At 40.9% G+C, this 19,330-nt stretch overlaps 1 protein-coding gene across 5 annotated transcripts in view; it reads left to right on the top strand.

Moving 5' to 3' along the window:
* The first annotated feature begins 3,928 nt into the window (after window positions 1–3,928).
* The window catches only part of LOC147619477 (uncharacterized), a 69,442-nt gene continuing 54,040 nt past the window's right edge, over window positions 3,929–19,330 (top strand). For 4 of the 5 annotated variants that reach the window (XM_086773154.1, XM_086773152.1, XM_086773153.1 and 1 more), the window contains exon 1: window positions 3,929–4,563. In XM_086773154.1, the coding sequence (XP_086629280.1) occupies window positions 4,401–4,563 (163 nt within the window). In that variant the 5' untranslated portion in view covers window positions 3,929–4,400. Of the gene's footprint in view, window positions 4,564–13,742; window positions 14,074–19,330 lie in introns of all 5 variants that reach the window. The other variant, XM_086773155.1, reaches the window with a different exon arrangement.

Genomic DNA, 19,330 nt, shown 5'->3' with positions numbered 1-19,330 from the left:
ATGGAAAGAAATTTCTATGGACTTTATAACTAGTTTACCTACCACATCTTCTCGAAATGATATGATATGGATAATTGTGGACAGGTTTAGTAAGCAAGAGTATTTCATTGCATGTCGTAAAACATTGAATGCTTCACATGCTGCACAATTGTTTATCAAAACTGTCTTCACAAATCATGGATTACCTAAAGTCATTATTTCAGATCGTGATTCTCGATTTTGTAATCATTTTTGGATGGCATTGTTTTCAAACTTAGGCACAAAGATTGATTTTAGTTCTACATATCATCCAAAAAGCAATGGACAAACTGAGGCCACAAACAGCACTATTCTAGATCTTTTGAGGTCTTACACTATCTCATCTCCTGCAAATTGGGATTAGTATTTGCATCTTTTGCAATTTGCATATAATAACACACCTCATACAACCACTAGCAAATCTCCTTTTGCGATTGTCTATGGTTGGTAAGAAACTTCCAACTCCAATTACTAGACTTTCTCATGAAGTTCCAGCGGCGGCGGCGGGGCCGATGATTTTGCCGTGACTCATAACCGAATTTTGGCTAAAGCTCATGAGTCTATTCTTAAGACTCAACAAGCTTACACTAAACACGCTAATACGTATAGAAGACCAAAGACTTTTGAATAAAATGATATAATTTGGCTTCGCATAGAAAAGCGAAGACTAAAGTCTGTTGAGAAACATCATTAAATTATCTCCACAATTTTATGGGCCTTTTCAAATAACAGCTAAGATCAATGACAATGCTTATCGTTTGTCTCTTCTTGACCATTGGAATATTCATAATTCCTTTCACATTAGTCTAATCAGACTCTTTAAAGGTACACCACCTTCTACCCCCATTTATGATGACCCACCTCTCCTAGAGGCTGATACAAAATTTTTAGTTCTAAAAGCAATTCTTAATCGTGAGCAAACTACAACTCGCAATGGAAATGTTTATGTCAGATATTTGGTTAAGTACAAAAATCATTCTGTAGAAGAATCTCAGTGGATTCCAGACCAGGCCCTTGCTACACACTCTGCCCCCTGATCAACTCCTTTCACAGATAGTTGCAGTGAATTTTACTCTTGGTACTGAGACCAGTGTAATCGTGTAAAGGTCACCAATTTGAGGTATCACACGATGGCAGTTTACTTTGGTATTTGATATTGATGTGTGTAAAGGTCACCGATTTGAGGTATCACACAATTCTCAGTTTCTTTTGGTATTTGGCAATGGTATGTGTAAAGGTCACCGATTTGAGGTATCACACATGGTTATTTTTTCCATGCTGCAAAGGTCGCCGAATTGAGGTATTGTACGAGGTTTTGATATTATGGATTTCTGTGATGGATATTTTGAATTTCTATTTCCTTTCGTGCAAAGGTCACCAAATTGAGGTATTGCACGTAGTTGTTTAAATATGCAAAGGTACCGACTTTGAGGTTTTGCATGTTTAGCAACTGAGGATAGTTACTAAACTGAGGATAGTTGCTTTTCACCAGGGAGGAATATTGGAATTATTCACATTATTTGTAATTTATGGATTTATTTGATGGATATTTATTTTATGTGCAAGCGATACTGATCACCTCTAACTTGTCACATATTTTGAGCTTATATTGTGAATGTCAGTGCAGATCAGTGGGGCAGGGTTACTATGTGGGATGTGCATGGATCCATTGGGCTTGCTTCGACGGAAATCTATTGACGCATGGCGCGTGGCGATTATTTATTATTTATTCTACATTGGCAGTGATATTTTATCTACAACATTTTGATGTACATTAGTTCTATTTTATGAGTGAACCTTAGAGTGTTCACATTTTCGTATTTAGGCTTATGCAAGCCCAATGTGGAGATCCATATTTTTGGCTACATATATTTTTGGCTCTTGCTTTTTGTACAAGGAAATATATTTAAATACACCATGAAGGGGACGTGAGCCACTCTCATGGTGGGGGAGATTTAACCCATTCTTGTGTCGCGTGCATAGCTTACTTCTCTTTTAAGCTTGAGTATTTCTTTCAAGTTGATTTTTAATAGAGGGCTAACCGTGAGCTTCCAATAATGTGCTCTAGGAGTATGGTACCTTTGAACATTTTGACCTTTGACAAATTGTGATACTCATTACACTTTCCATATTGCTTAGTGTTAATCTCTCTAGCTTTCCTTAATCCAACCTAATTAAGATAATCCTAGGCTAATCTAGGTTAATCTAGATGCACCTTTCTTTCAGTGATGACAAGGTTAAGTGGTTAGTTTAGGACCAATCCACATCTAGATGTGAAGCTTTGGGTAGCCCTAATGGCAGGCAGCTTGTCAAAGGCAACATGGAAAGTGATAGGTGATGTAGAGGTTCTTCATGTCGAGCCTCCATTGGTTATACAAAAGTGGTGTGGATCCTTCAACATGCGGGAGTTGGTAGAAGCAGACCATACCCTGTGTTTTGTGGAACGAGTGCCATGGCTCTATGGAAAAATGAGCATGGGTAGATGGAGGTCCGGGATATCTTGGCATGATAGGGTATTATTCCCAGATCTTATAGCGTGATGCCTAGAGATGGGATGCTTGTTGATAAATACATTAGCCAGGGCGAGGTTATGGTGTGGAATTGGAGTCAAAGCCATGAGGATGTAGGTATTAGAGTCAAAGCCAAGGAGGATGTAGGCATGGAAAGCTCAAGGGAGGTACTTGCAAGGTCGAGGACTCTCCACGAAATGGGTCATACGATGGGCCAAGCTTGCACCCACCATTGTCCCTTCATCTTGAGATGTATCTAGAGGGTTGGCCTTGATGAGGTTAGTTGCAGCAGGTGTATATATTTGTGTGTTTTGTGAGGGATAGGGTCTATAGTGAGGGACTTGTCTAGGTGGAAAGCTGGAGAGGCCAATGTCAGTTTGCTAGTTTTATTGTTGAGATCATAAAGCGCTTTACTATGGTATAACTCTAATGAACCAAAGTGGCTATCACATAGCTTGTAAACCACTAGCGATATATCACCCATAATCTCACCAACCTATGCTAGTGGTATAAGTGTGGAGTTGTCATCCTGGCATGTCACCCATATTCCACACTAGTTGAGCTCGATATATCAACACTCCTTCTTGAGCCAACTCCATACTTTTCATTCCAAGTAAGCTCCTGAACCTACGAAGCCTCTTTATACCCAATGCCTTTGTGAAGGTATCAGCTGCATGATCCTCTGTGCTAACATACACCAAATCCCCATCACTTGTTGCTAGAACCTTCTCCTTCACGAAATGGTAATGCACCTCAATGTGCTTTATCCCAGGATGATACATTGGGTGCTCCCTCCTTCCCATAAAGGGTTTGAAACAACTATGGCATCAATATCATAGATTAAGCTCTAACCACTTGTGTATGTGATTGTCATTATCCACTCTATAGCAATGGCATGCTTCAATGACATGCTCTCCAAGAGTGTATAAAGACATGTGCAATTAGGAAATAATGGAGCTAAAAGGAGAGCACCCGCGAAACCTCACTAGAGTTGTAGCGCGTTACTATCCCCGGTTTAGAGGCTAGGGCTAGTAGTTTCAAATTAATCTACAAGTAAAGCTAGCACAATATTTTTGAAGCACCATTAATGTCAAAAATTGCAAGATGTGGTGGGTGCTCATTGGTCAAGTTCTTGCACTACAATTGAATGTTTTGTAGCTCTTTTGCTCATCCTTCTTGTGAACCCTACACTGCTTCCTACGGAGCATCTAGATGGCCAAACTAGTGACTTCTTTTGAAGTCTAACACACGTTCCTGTCTAACATCACGAACACAAAATCTTTCAATTATGCCAAAATTTTATATTTCAAGGTTTTTGTAAATTTTCCATGTTTTGTCGGATCAAAATTATGTAAAATTTCCATATTTTGTCGGATCAAAATTATGTAAAATTTCCATATTTTGTCGGTCGTGAGGGCCACGGTAGCATCTCTTGAAATCTTCTTATTATGTATATGTATATGACGGCTATAACGCCATTAACATCTGGGAAACGATCAGAAACCCTAGCGATGGCAGCGAGCTTCTGCAAGGATTGCTAAACTTCGTTTCATTGTAATTCTGCGAGCCCTAGCAGAGTTTCAAAAACCTGTGCTTCTTGAGTTTTATTGACTGGGCAAATCCTAGTTTCTGACAGGATGGATTAACTCTGACACAGAGAGTTTCTGCGACAAAGCCTGACTAAGAGAACTTCTGAGGCTTACCCTAGGGAAACCCTACAGAACTTTCTGTAGTTCTTGCACGGACGCATTACCCCAGAATACAGGACGGGACAGGAAAACTTTATCACAGACAGGTTTTCACAAATCCTGGGTCTTCGAGTCTTCGCTGTGTGTGTGTGAGAGAGAGAGAGAGAGAGAGAGAGAGAGAGAGATGGCTACTTCAAAAGAGAAGCAGAGCGAGATGGCTACTTCAAAAGAGAAGCAGCATTTTCCTTCTCCTGGCGGTGTATCGTGTTCAATTTGCTTGGAGGCTGTTGAAAGCATTGGTGATAGATCAGTCGCCAGGCTCAAATGTGGCCACCTGTTTCATCTAGGTAATCTCTTTCTTTACAATTTAAAAAAGGTTGTTCTTCATTTTTTGGGGAAGAAAAGTCATGTAAAGTCCAAGAGCACATATGATACAATTAAGTATCAAAATTACCTGCTTTCCGTCTGTATGTTTGTCTCGAGTTTATATTAATTCTTTCTTTCCAAAGTGGTGCAATTGCCCAACTAGCTACCATGAGTGCGCACGCACGTGTGTGTGTGTGTGTTCTATTTTGTGTTAGTCTTCATCATGGTTGAGTTTGCTCTTACACTTCCAGCATGCAGTCTATGCTATGCGTGATGGAGTTTTGTGAGTAGACTCTCGTGGAGTCAAGATCACATTTTGGTTTTTATTAAGTTCGGGAAATAACCGGAATTTTTCATTATATGTAAAATTAATATATATAGAAGGTTGTTGGGTTGCTTGAATTTTTTGTGGTGCACCTATTGAAGCATCTTTTAATTCATACTCTCTCCCTAGGTAAGGAATTAAAAGATGCGTACTTAAATATCACTGCCAACAACTTACTTGAACTTCCACACATTGCTCACTCTATCTATGCGGGGAAACCCGGTTTGAAGAGCTGGTTGGTTTGTTGCTACAGGAGGAGCAGAATCGGAAGACCGAATCTTCCGTCATGTGTGGCAGTGATGGGGCTTTTGTTGCCCAAGGCACGGGCAAAGGAAAAGCCAAAAGCAATTTTCAGCTAAAGGTTGATTTAGGACAGCCTTCACAAACGGCTAAAAATGATGGAGGCAAGCCCAAGAAAAAGGGCAAGTGTCGCTACTGCAAAAAGTGGAGTCACTATTTAAATGAGTGTAGAAAGCGGCTTGCAAAGGAGAAGAAAAAAGAAAGTGGCATGGCTGTAGATTCTTCTTCATCACCTGCAGTGAAAGATGATGTGTCAATAAATCTTGTGTAAGATGAGTGGACTTTTCTTACTTGCAGTTATGATGCATCATTAGAGCATATGTCTCTCAGTGTCAATGAAAGACACGACACATGGTACTTTGACAGTGGTGCTTCTACACACGTTACCTCATAGAGGAATTTGTTTAAGAAGCTTATGGCTGCCCTTGAAGGCAAATGGGTAACATGTGCAAACAATTCTTCTTATCCAGTTCAGGGTGTTGGTGAGGTGATCCTCATAACAGCAGATGGTGTAGACTTATGTCTTCTAGATGTATTGTATGTGCGTGGGATTAAGAACTTGTTGTCCGTCTCCTCTTTTGCTAAAAGAGGATATGCAGTGAACTTTGAGGACAACAGGTACTTAGCCAAAGACCGTGAAGGTGGCTATGCATTAGTCACATCCGGCACATTGAACTATGGGTTATATCAGCTTGATAGGTTTGACAGGAGAGAGCATGATGCTCATGTGGTTACCACTCTTACACCTTCCATGCAAGAGGCAAAATTGTGGCATGCTAGGTTTGGGCATGTGAATTATGGCAGTTTGATGCTATTGCAAAGGCATCAAATGGTGCAGGACATGCCTCATGTAGAATTGCCACCAAAACATGTATGTGAAGTGTGCATATTGGGTAAGATGGACATAAATGCATTCCAAAATATGGATCAATAAGGACTATCCGGAAATTACAGCTTGTTCACTGATGTGTGTGGTCGTATGCGGATACCCATCTATCGGAAAGCATGTATAAATGACTACTCCATATGTGCTTGGGACCTAGGTGTATCCCTTGAAAGCTAAATCTGTTGTATTTGCATGTTTTCAACATTTTGTGGCCAAGCTGAAAATCAAACAGGTTGCAAAGTGCAGACCCTCCTTACGGATTGAGGGAGGGAATACATGTCCATTGCTTTCAAAGCTTTTATGGCAGAAAAAGGCATAAAGCATCAATGCATGATGCCATATTCACCTCAGCAAAATAGTGTTGCTGAAAGAAAGAACAGGTTTGAAACCGGCCTTCAATAAAATTGACGGGCGGTAGACAAAAACTTTACCACACACAAGCGCTTAAAGATAGTTTAGATCACAAAACTTGAAGAGAGAGAGAAAATAGAGCAAAAGGGAGCTAGAGCACTCCTACACAAGACGCTCCATTGGTCCCAAAACCACTAGCACTCCTTGCGGTATTTCTTTCTATTCCAGAAGTTGATCTGCTGTTTCAACTTCAGCCCGAATCTCCACGGCAAGTAGCTAGAGCGCTCCCACACACACACACACACACACACACACACTTTCAAGATCCAAGAGTGATAGCTTCTCTGGCCTTCACTCAATGAATCCACGTGATATGTTATGCCCAAAGCCCTCCCCAAGCCTTGCTTATATAGGTTTTGGCGATCCCCTTGCTTTAAAGCAAGTTTTGCTTTTAAAAAGCCCTTTTAAAAAGTAACTTGCTTTTAAAAAGCAACTGAAAAGCAACTTTATCAACTTTTTATACAAAAAGTCATCCTCCTAAAAATCTCTCAAATCACTTTGAATTTGAAGATGATGTAAGAGACAAAGTTGCTCCTCTCAACGAGCTCTTCGCGATGTCATGAACAGATCTTCATTCTGACAATCTTGAAAATTAGGGTTAGGGTTTTCACCGAGGCAAAACATGCACTGTGATGACATACCTCCTTCTTGAAAGAATGCGTCGTTCTCGATTGCTTTCCATAGTGCAATCGGAATGTTTAAGTTCTGCTAACTTGAAACAGAACACCACAAAGAAAGATACACACATAACAAGTGTCATCAAAAACCAAGCATCCACTCCATGCAATATACATGTTTCTAGGTGATGTCTGAACTGCTCCAAAATATGGCCATCCCTCAAGACCCATGATTAGTAGTATCATCGCGGACATATATATGCAAGATGCTCCATATGTACAAATATTTCCATTCACAAATATGAGTACATCCAAGACCATATGGTAAAGATAGCGTCCCAATCTTTTTCCAACCATACCCAAGTAAAAAGATACCAACACAACATTGGTCCACCCTTGGACACCCTTGTCGATCGAGTTAAACACTAGTTAACCCTCGGTCGAAGCGTGGTCAACTCCCGATCAACCTTGGTCAAACATGCTTGCCTTTGCATGTGCTCATGCCCCAAGTTGTTCCAAACCACATGCACACCATTACCTTGATGTAGTCGACCTTTCCATACACTTTGATCCACTTTTTGACTTTGTTAAACTGAAACTTTTGGTCAAAATAGCCTTGCTTTTTGACATTTATCCACTCGAATACTCATGGTTGATCTACACATGCCTTCACAAGCCTTCACTATGCATCTTCATGTGTCTTTGGTCCATGTGAATTCTCTTTGCTTTTTCCCAAGAGAAACCAATTCTCTTCTTAGGCTTCTTTCTCATCTCTTCCCATCATGCTTGCGTGCAGACCATCACGAGCTTGCCCCCTTGAGAAAGTTGACATGATCCCAACAATAGAACCTTGAAACCAACCTTCAATAAAACTGAAGGGGGGTAGACAAAAACTTCACCACACAAGCGCTTAAAGACAGTTTAAATCACTTAAACTTGAAGCGAGAGAGAAAATAGAGAGAAAGGGCTCCTACACAAGACACTGCATTGATCCCAAAACTATTGGTGCCCCTTGGGGTATTTCTTTCTATTCCAGAAGTTGATCTGCCGTTACAACTTCAGCCTGAACTTCCACAGCAAATAGCCAGAGCACTCCCACACACACACGCCCAAGATCCAAGAGCGAGAGCTTCTTTGGCCTTCACTCTATGAATCCATGTGATTTGTTATGTCCAAAGACCTCCCCAAGCCTTGCTTATGTAGGTTTTGGCAGCTCCCTTGCTTTAAAGCAAGTTTCGCTTTTAAAAAGCACTTTTAAAAAGCAACCAAAAAGCAACTTTATTGACTTTTTATGCAAAAAGTTATCCTCCTAAAAATCTCTCAAACCACTTTTAATTTGAAGATGCTGTAAGACACAAAAATGCTCCTCTCAATGAGCTCTTTCCGATAACGCGAACATATCTTCATTTTGACAATCTTGAAAATTAGGGTTAGGGTTTCTACCGAGGCAAAACATGCACTGTGGTGACAAGGTCATTGATGGAAATGGCTAGATGCATGGTTAAAAGGAAAGGGTTGCCTCACAAATTTTGGATGGAGGCAATCATGTGTGCCACACGTGTTGTGAGTAGATGTCCTACCAGAGCATTGAAAACCATAATGCCATATGAGGCTGGCACGAGAGGAAATCTAAAGTTGATCACTTTAGAGTTTTTGGATGTATTGCTTATGCACGTGTACCTCAGCAATTGCGAGGTAAGCTTGATGATAAAGCCTTTTAAGTGCAGATTTGTGGGTTATAGTAGTGGTAGTAGGATGAAGGGTGTCTAAAAAAGTACTCCTTTTGACCAAGGAAAAATTGGTACTATTTTATACTTGTGAGTACTTTGAATTTTTTGCATGTCAAACTAGAGTACTTTTTAGCTTTGTCTACGTTGGATGCAATGTTTTGTGAAAGAAAATTCTTAAAGCAATATTCTTACGTAGGATAGTAGTACTCTTAAATTTTTGTACTATTTTGGGACTACCGTCTCTTTAGTCCTTTCACACACAGGATTTTGGACAGCAGAGGCGTTGTGTTTGCTGAAAATTCAGACCGACCATTGGCTGAATTTTTTGGACAGCCACCTTCAGGTCCGCATAACATGTTTGAAGGACTTCTCCCGTTGGGAATTGATGGCACATCAGATCAGCCATCAACTTTGCCTAATGGACAGCATCTGGGTGCTCAAAATCAGCCCATAAATGAGCTCATTACACCTCAAAATGTAGACAAAGCAGCAGAGGAAGAGCTCATTACACCTCAAAATGTAGACGAAGCAGCAGAGGAAGAGCGGACAGCAATGGAAGGGGCTAGAGTTGTGCCTCATTTGCTGCCCCGTACCTTACAAGAGGGTTTGGTAGCAGGACACAAGTTGGTTCACATAATGCAAGAGAACATGCAGATGTTGCTTGCATGAGTATACTTTGTGATGCAGATGTTGCTTGTTGCATGAGTACACTTTGTGATGTAGATGATCCAGATTCATTTGAAGAGGCTCATGAAGATGAGCATTGGGTAAAAGCCATGCAAAATGAGATGGATTCTATCCACAAAAACAACACTGGGGATTTAGTAGACTTGCCTGCTGGCAAGAAGTCAATTGGCACAAAGTGGGTGTACAAGTTGAAAAGAAAGTCTGATTGCACCATCGACAAGTACAAGGCTAGGCTTGTGGCCAAAGGGTATGCCCAAAAAAGGGCATTGATTACGCATCTACTTCTCGTATGGCGACAATTAGATGTGTTGTTGCATTGGCTGTCCATCATGGATGGAAAGTGTGACTATGATACACGACAATCCACCAATGGGAATTGTTTCTTTTTGGGGCATTTTTGCATATCATGGTTGAGCAAAAAGCAACCCACTGTTGCCACATCTACTTGTGAGGCTGAATACAGGCCAGTCTTTATAGCCACAGTAGATTGTGTATGGCTGAGGAGATTGATGGTTGATCTTCGTGAATGTCAACAGACACCCACTACCATACTTCCTGACAGTCAGTAGTCATAGTTCTATAGCCGTGGCACAAAACCCAATGTTTCATGCACGTACTAAGTACATCGAGATTCATTATCATTATGTCAGAGAGAGGATACATGCAGGGGAGATCACATTATCTTACTGCGCTACACAGGACAATGTTGTAGATCTGTTCATGAAGGCGTTGCCTCAAGAGAAGTTTAAAGCTTTCCGCAAAGATTTGAGCTTACTCTCCTACAAAGAGTGATTTGCTATCCACCTTGTACAGGTTCACATTAGCACTACAAGGGGGATTTATTGGCATATATGATATGAGTAGTGACACATGTGAACATGGGCTAACCAAGGACACTTTTTCCCTTTGGGTTTTCCCCCTTGGAGATTTGGTGTGAAAGGACACCATCTACAAGGGAAATGAGAGGGAAAGACCTAGTTTATATGTTGGTACATGTTGTGAGGGAAAAAGGACAAAAGAACCATATGTACAAGAGATCAGAGCAAATCAACACAGCATGAAATGGATGAATGATTGTATGTATGATGGTGAATATGTAATCTTGTATAAGTGGCCCTCAGATGTGAGTTGACTGAGTAGTAGACCGGTGAAGAAGCAGAGACGAGGTTGGAGCCGAAGCACGGTCGGTGACAAAGGCTTGCGTCGATCTTAGGCGAAGGCACTTCGAGAGGTGGTCGGTGTTGAAAGCTTGTGTCGGTGGATGCAGAGGCACTCCGAGGTGGTAGATGTCTGTAGTGGGTAGTGGAAATGTAGTGGTGTAGGCTTTGATGACAAGGGTGCTGTGGTACCTGAGGGGTGGTGAAGAGCAGAGAGGGCTGCTGTCCTGATGTCGTCAGGTGATGATGAGCAGAGAGGGCTGCTGTCCCAAGTCGATGGATGATGAGCAGAGAGGGCTGCTGTCCTGATGTCGATGGATGATGAGCAGAGATGGCTGCTGTCCCAGGTCGATGGAGAATGATGACGAGTAGAGAGGGCTGCTGTCCCAAGTCGATGGAGAATGATGATGAGCAGAGAGTGGCTGCTGTCCTGAGGTGTGCTGCAAGAGAAAAACGCAGATGCGATGGATGCAGAGAGGGCTGCTGTCCCGAGGTGTGCTGTAGGAGAAAAAACGCTGATGTGATGGATGCAGAGAGGGCTGCTGTCCCGAGGTGTACTGCAAGATAAATTTGCCCAATTCGAACCCTCTCACTTGGGGGAGTCCACATCATTCTCCCAACAAATGCTCAAGCTGTTGGAAGATGGAGGATGATTTTGTTGAAGACTTCTTGTAACAAAGCTTAGGCACGTAAACTTCACACGCACCTTAAAGATTTCTGTCCTATTACAATCTGTATGTCTTTGCTGTGCCCAACAAGCTAGGAGTGTAGCTGATGTGAATCAGCTAGTGTATCCATAGGAATTCTGTTTTATTTTTGAGCTTGGGTATCATGGAAACTTGATTGTGTTTCTCGGACAACATGCCTTGCTTTATTGGGCCTAAAACCAAATTGTGAACTTTTTGGAAAATAGTGATGTAGAATTGGCTCCAAAAGTACACTTGTTAGGAAGCTTGGTAGAGAAGCTTTTAATGTGAGTGAAACTTTTTGATAATGCATGCGTAAAGCTAGATTTACCAACAAGGAGAAAACTATGTAAAGCTAGATTTACCAACAAGGAGAAAACTAAAGCTTATTTCATTGAAACTCATGCTGAATGCCTTGCAATTGCAATCATTTTAGTGGTAGGTGCTAAGTTTTTTGAAACCTTTCACAAAGGTTTTAAGATAAAGGGCCATTTTGCAATATGGCTTTTGCTTCAAATTATTTATAGTGGCTTAGCTTGGATAGTACTTTCTTGGTATATCTTTTTGCGTTTTTAACAGATATGTATATTTTTGTTGAAGTTTTTGTTCAAGTTGCGGCTAGTTGGTTTGCATCATTTTTTCTATGTAAAGCAGTGCAATTGCCCAACTAGCTAATGTGTGAATGTGTGTGGTTGTGTGTACGTGCGCATGTGTAGTGTTAGTCTTCATCATGCCCTTCACCTTTTCAGAGAAGTGATAGAAACTCAGTTTGATGGTTTACTATGATGACGTATCTTTATGCATGAACCTTGGGTGCATATCACGTAAGTGGGGATGTCATAGCACATAGTGTATGCCATGCATGATGGAGTTGATGATTTGACGTTTTGAGTATTGTGACGAGTAGCTCTCATGGAGTCGAGATCGCACTTTGGTTTTTGTTTAGTTTCGAAAATAACATGAACTTTTCACTGGTAAGTTTCATATCTCGTTGAGAAAAATCTCAATATCATATAGATATGTGATCATACTAGAGCCGGAGGAGAAGAATTTGTTGTTTTGCTAAGATCTTAAGTGACTTAGCCTTGTTTTTTTTTAAATTAAGAAGGTTTCTATTTTGGTGTGTGTGGATAATCATTTGTTGGGACTTTGCACTTCTTCATGCTTGAAGTGCCACTGCATTTCGTGGGAATTGTTAAGGACTTGCACTTCTATTGGCTAGGGCAACTAGATTGCATGGAATTCCTAAGAAATTTGTTGGGATTTTTACTTACTTCTTTGTGCTTTAAGTACTCTACTTAATTGTATGCATTTGATTGTTGAAATCACACACTTGAATTAGACATTCTTGTGATCTAGTCTAATTAAGGCTTGTGTTTTAACCTAGTTATGTCCTCTATACTTGAGATGCATACTGATATCCAAGAAACAACAAATTGAAGGAAGAGAGAAACTAGGAGGTCCATGCTATACGCCTCCATGCTTCCTCTCTTTTAATTGGAATGAATAGTGTAGGTCTTGCAATAAGATATGCATTCAAATCTTTGGGTTTGTTTCAAAAGTTGTTGAAGTCTTTGGAGCTGTCATGTCCCACAAAAAGCTATGAGGAAAACGTAGAGGTGGGTGTGAGATGAATTTCAAGGAACAACACAAGGAATTTTGAATTCTCTTGCAACTCTTTTGAAATGTGTGCTTGTATAATTTGACTTTAGGTATTCTAGCTCATTTTCGAATTTGTAAATGTGGCTCCATGGTTGCTTAGGGCACTGACCTCTTTGGAGAAGCTTTTCACTTTCATGCATGGTGTCTTTAAGTTACAATCCTTGAAGATTTCCATCAAGGAGTATTTTGGACCTCTAGATGTACATATACGTAGAAGGCAATCCTTTTATTGTCCTTTTAGTGGTCCATCACTTTATTTTCCGCTTGCTTCTTTCTCATGTACGGAGTAGCCACTATTTGGTAGAGGCAAGTCCATTTTACTTGGACTGATAATGTGTCCTCTTTGAGTGCACAATCATGATTTTATTTATGGAATTGCTTGATTTCTTGAAAGAGAGCACATTTGCTCGATGTTTATAGCCCAATTGTATGCTGCTTATGTTTGCAATGGCCACTCTTTGGTAGAGGCATGTTCAGTTTCCTTGGATTGGTGGCATTTACTCTCGGAGACCGTAGCCATTGGTTCCTTAGTTCCTTGATTTCTTGAAGATTGATCTCTTTTTTAGGTTTGCTTGACTATAATAACCCTATTCTATCTATGTGGTTGATTATAGAGCGACAATTTATACAAGATTGAAAAAGCGAATCATTTATGGAAATTATCAGGAAGCGTAAGTAACTGGAAGTGTTTGTTTGCAGGGGTTGGAATAGAGTGAGTTGAATGTGGCGTCGGGGATTTTCAAGGTCTCATTTAATCATTGTTTCAAGGGAATGGCGACTTGAGGAGTTTCAAGGCACACAAGCTTCTATGAGAGCACCTCAAACGTCACACATCTTGAAAGATCCTATGTTCTTTACGAGTGTCAACTTCGACAACAATTGAAGAACTTAAAGAAATGCTTGCACGCAGTCAAACCTCCAAGTGAGCTTCCAGGTTTTCTTTCAAGAGATCGTTTCTCATGTCCGTGTGGAGGCCAACAACTTGGATCATGCTTTGCTACCACGAGGGACTATGGCATATGCTAATGTGGTCGTTTACAAACTTCTTGGACCTCACTTTTTTTGTGGATTCTTTTGCAAATGAATAGTTTCACAAGTACTTCAAGATCAAGGATTTGGGGCCCTACGTATTATTAGTTTGGTATCTAGGCAACATATGATGTGTTGAGGAGATATACGTGAGTATAAGCTAGTTGAGTTCCTAACTTTACCAACGTTAGGGACCTCTGTGTACTTTCAAGTTATTACATGTATAGAAATTTGTAAAGAAATTGAGATTAAACCTTTTTTATACATTGAAGCGTATATTTTGGTGTGGTGCTTATTCACATCAAATTTTAATGATTAGTTCTTCATTATATTTGTTTGTCAAGATGTGGTTAGTATGCTAAAATTCAAGGGCAACAAATTCAAAATGAATTGGTTTAATAGAGTGTTGCATTTGTCAAGTAAATTTACATGAAAATCAAGGTTGTTTTTCTTTTACATGTATAACATGAAACATCACATTTCATAAACCTTGGTCAATGACTACTAGGATGTCAAAACTAGTGATTTTCTAGAATACATTAAGCAAGCATTTTCATGGATTTTCTAATTTGTTCTTCATGGTAAAGTTGGAGATGGCTAGATTTTAAGAGGCTATTATTAAATGATTGAAATATTAATTATTAAAGAGGAGTTCAATAGCCAATCTAATAAAGGAAATGGTGATTCTCATGGGGCGTCTTTCTTTGTTGGCTAGCTAGTTTGAAGAAGGCTACACAAGTGGTAAAATAAAGTTTGAAGTGTTTTTTTAAACGCCCCTCCTAAGGGCTGATGAAGTCAAGTACATATCATGGTTGTGGCCCTTGCCTTTGCTATGGGGCACACCTCTAAGGGTCTAGAAATCTATTACAATTTACACGTTTTGTATTGATGGAATTCAGCTAGGGCAGGCATGTAATTGGGAGTGTAGAGAGCTTAGTTAATGCGTAGGGTGGCCAATGTTAATTAGAAAGGCCTAAGGGGATGCTTAGAGGCATTAATTGAAGGATTAAGGTGAAAGTCCCAAAGGGGTTTGTACCTTAGAAGAGTAATTGGCAAGATGGCGAGCATTGGTAATATGAGGCGAAGAAGAAAGCAAGCCCTTTCATATTTTTAGGGTTTCAAGTGGCAAAGTTGGGGTGTGGGCACTCAAGTGAGCATGCATGATTCCTTTCTCTTGCTTTGCAAGCTTGGTCACTATCTTCTCTACACAAGCTCTCCAACGTTTTTGCTCATATACGAGGCTATGCCGCTGCACTCATCCATTTGTAAAATAGAGCACATATCCGTGATCCTTATCAAAAGGGCAACCTGGCTGCCACATCATTAGCTGGCTACTGTACGACCTCCTTGTGCTGCCCCTGATGAGCCCTTGCTGGTGGACGGCTTGTTTTGAGTTGGTCAACCCCCTTTTGAGAGCTGGTCAAGCTGTTTTAGGGCTGTTCCGGGCATCCTTAATGTAACATGGAGCGGAATTATGCGTAATGAAGGATCCTATCACACAAAGTCTCACACCGCCTTCTTTATCCTGAGTTTCACAAGTCTTTAGCAATCCACTTTTTATCACTTCATACTCTAAGAGAGAGAGAGAGAGAGAGAGAGAGAGATCTGGACATCTTATTGGGTCCCAAATTACCCACTGAAGGGCCCCCTCCTATTGCTAGGAGTATTTGCTTTATTATCTTTGAAGAGAATGAATCAAGGACTGGACTTACTTGGGATTGTAGATAAGCCAAATGCAAGACCTTTGAAAGACCAAGAGTCGGACTGAACTGCACACGGTTGTAGAAGCACCAATGATGACCGATCTCAAGCCTATGCACTCTTCCAATGGAATGTAGGAAGGCTGCAAATCTGAGGTTGAGAGAAGGGGCTGATTGGGACTGTTCTAGGCTGTGTATATGCTAAAAATGAAGGAATGAATGCGTTTTACCTTCACCAATAGGCTGTAGCAAAACGATGATATGTATGGATGCTGAATTCTGCATGAAGGCTGAAAACGCAGGTACTGAAGCGCTTCCTTCCGTGGCTGAATATGGGCTGATGCGTTTTGTTGATGTATGCTCTATGTGCTCAAGTGATGAAGCTTCAAGAGGCTGAAGATTGAAATGCTTAAGGGATGAACATGGAATGATGTGAATCAATGCTATTTATATGCACTTTAGGGGCTGGTCGGCTGTCTGTGAAGCTGGCCGACTGGCTCAATAAATGGAATAATGGTAATAAATGCTGGAAAAATAATGTAAAAAATGCTATAAAATATGGTAAAAATACTTGATGATATTCTAAGGCTTCTACAATGGTTTAGGTGGTCTATGCGCATATGGGATGAATGATATGCAATATGCGGTCATGCTCTGATGCAAAACCCTAAGGCTTCTACTGAGTCTATATGAATGAATGATTCTCTCTAAGTGGGTTAAGGGACTTGACTGACTGACTGACTCTCTAAGACTGAGGAATGACCTACGTAGCTTGCACTTGACATATCCTGGATTAAGGATTACAATGGGGTCACGGTGTACGACAAATATCAAATTCTAAAGGGTTTTACTACTGTACAGTGTTGCACTTATGATGAGCCATCTTGTCACCATGCATTACAGTACAGAGATCATGTGACATTCCCTCCTGCTTAGCTTGGCGACAGGTTCATGGCTTCCAAGTAGTCCGCCAACAACTGGAAGTACTCTTGAAAGAACTCTTTGTCTAGCCAAACTGCTTCGTGGGTACCTTGATCTCGGAACTTCGTATGGAACTGACGGAGTCTTCGTTCGGAACCATGCTTCCAATGGTGAAGAAAGATCTGCTCAGGCTCAATGACTTCTGATTCGTCTACCACATCTGGCTGCTGTTCATTTGGGTACTCTTGAAAGAACTCTTTGTCTAGCCAAATTGCTTCGTGGATACCTCGATCTTGGAACTTCGTATAGAATTGGCGGAGTCTTCGATCGGAACCATGCTTTCAACGATCTGCTCAGGCTCAATGACTTCTGGTTCGTCTACCACGTCTGGCTGCTGTTCATCTGAAACATCAAACACTTCTAGTCTAACATATGGTTTTAGCCAAGAAGCATGGAAAACATCATGCATTGTCGAATTGTCAGGCAACTTCAATTTCATGGAGAAGTCACTTATCTTTTCAACTATAGAAGAGGGTCCAAAACTACGAAAAGAAAGCTTGGGATAACGTTTGGTCACTTGTTTCAATCTCTATTTCATTATGCGCAAATAGACCCAATCTCCTTCCTTGAAGTGGATATCTCGTCTAGACTTATTTGCCTGTCTGCTATAAGCTTCCTGGGCTTTGGTCAAGCAGTCTTTAATTGACTCAATGATTTCGGAAAATGCTTCCGTTGTTTTGTTAGCCTCAAGAGATAGAGACACCATTCTCATCAAAAGAGAAGAGAAATGGCGACCAAAGGCTACCTCATACGGGGTTCAAGATGGCTTGGACCAATGGAAGATAATGTTCCCATTTGGATTACTGGTCATGACAGTATGACTTGAGAACATCAAAGGCCAACTGGTTATAGATTTCTGTCTGGCCGTATAGCTGTGGATGAAATGCACGAGACAAATGTAACTTGGTCCCAAAGTTCTCGAATAATGTCCTCTAGAAATGCGAGGTGAACTTGGAATCCCTGTCTGATGTAATGGTGCTAGGTAAACCACAAAGGGGGGACCAATGCTTGAGAAAAAGGTGGGCTACATCCTCAACTATGGCGGTATGCTTGCATGGGATGAGCATGCAGAATTTACTAAAGCGATCCACAATGGTAAAACATTGAGTGTTACGAGATCCAATGGATGCTGGTAGAGGCCCTACAAAGCCCATAGAAATGTCGATGAAAGGTCCGTTAGGGATAGACAAAGGTTGAAGTAACCCAACCTTTCTCGTATGTGGAATCTTAACTTTTTGACAATCTTACAGGCTTGAACATGTGAATAAACATCATGTCTCATTTTTGGCCAATAAAAGGACCGTTCCAATTTCTCAAGAGTACTGTTGATATCTCTATGGTCTCCAACCAAGGAGTTGTGGGCATCATGGAGAAGAGCTGCTCGCTTTTTCCGAATGACACAGAGGCGGTTCTTGTAGAACAACCAACCGTTCTGCATTGAGTAATGGCCAGGCTCAGAAGTGAGAGCCAAACTGTATTGGAATTGAGATACTGATCTTTCATGCTATCTAAGTCTTTCCCAGTGATTTCAAGAATTGTAGACTCTTGCATGGTCTGGATGTTGGTCTTTCGACTAAGAGCATCTGCGATTGGGTTATGCTTACCAGGGATGTACTCCATCATTTCTCCAAATTGTTGGAAGATCTGATTCCATCTCATCTGGCTTGCCGATCACTCCATTGGGCACTTGGCATGGTCTGAAGCCACTTAAGTGCTTGGTGGTCTGTTTTGACTGTGAAAACTTATCCATAAAGAAAAGGCTTCCAATGTTTGAGCGTTGTGATCACATCCAAAAGATCTTTCTCATAAACCGAATAATTCTTTTCGGCGACATCCAACTTTCTACTATAGTAGGCCACGGGTCTATTGTCTTGCTGAAGAAGTGCACCTATGGTAACATTGCTGGCATTGGTAATAACTTCAGAAGGTTCATCCCAAGATGCTAACTTGAGAACATGCGCTTCTGAGGCTACTTTCTGGAGTGCACGAAATGCATCAAGCGCCTTGATTGTGACTGTGACTTTTTGTCTACGAGTTTTCACCCCCTTGAGCAAGTCGGTGAGAGGTGCTCCAAGGTTGAAAAACTGGTGAACATGGGTGCTGTAGGCTTGGCAAAGACCTACGAAAGAACGGATCTCTTGGGCGGTTTAAGGGATGTCCCAATCTAAGATCTCATGAACCTTTGAGAGGTCTAATCGAATCCCAGCAAAACCGATAATATAGCCCAAGTATTGAACCTTTGTAAGATAGACTTTTTGGCATTTATGTAAAGCCCATTATCTCGCAAAAGTTGCAAGACTTTCTCCACATCTTTCTCATGCCGCTTTGCAGTGGCTTAGAATATAAGTATGTCATCAAGAAATATGAAAACATACTTACCAATGAGGATTGCGAAAATCCTAGCAAGCATTTTATTGAATGTGGCGGGTGCATTGGTAACCCAAAGGGCATGACTACGAACTTGTAGTGACCACGCTCTGTCTAGAAAGCTGTTTTTGTAATGTCAACTTTAAAAATGCGGACTTGATAGTAACCACTCTTGAGGTTGATCTTAGTGATTAAATTTGCACCGTCTAA

Source organism: Cibotium barometz, chromosome 33, assembly GCF_041138505.1.
Source record: "Cibotium barometz isolate CiBa-2024 chromosome 33, ASM4113850v1, whole genome shotgun sequence".
Classification (NCBI taxonomy): domain Eukaryota; kingdom Viridiplantae; phylum Streptophyta; class Polypodiopsida; order Cyatheales; family Cibotiaceae; genus Cibotium; species Cibotium barometz.
Note: the sequence above shows the minus strand (reverse complement) of the source record. Positions and strands in the feature narration are given on the sequence as shown.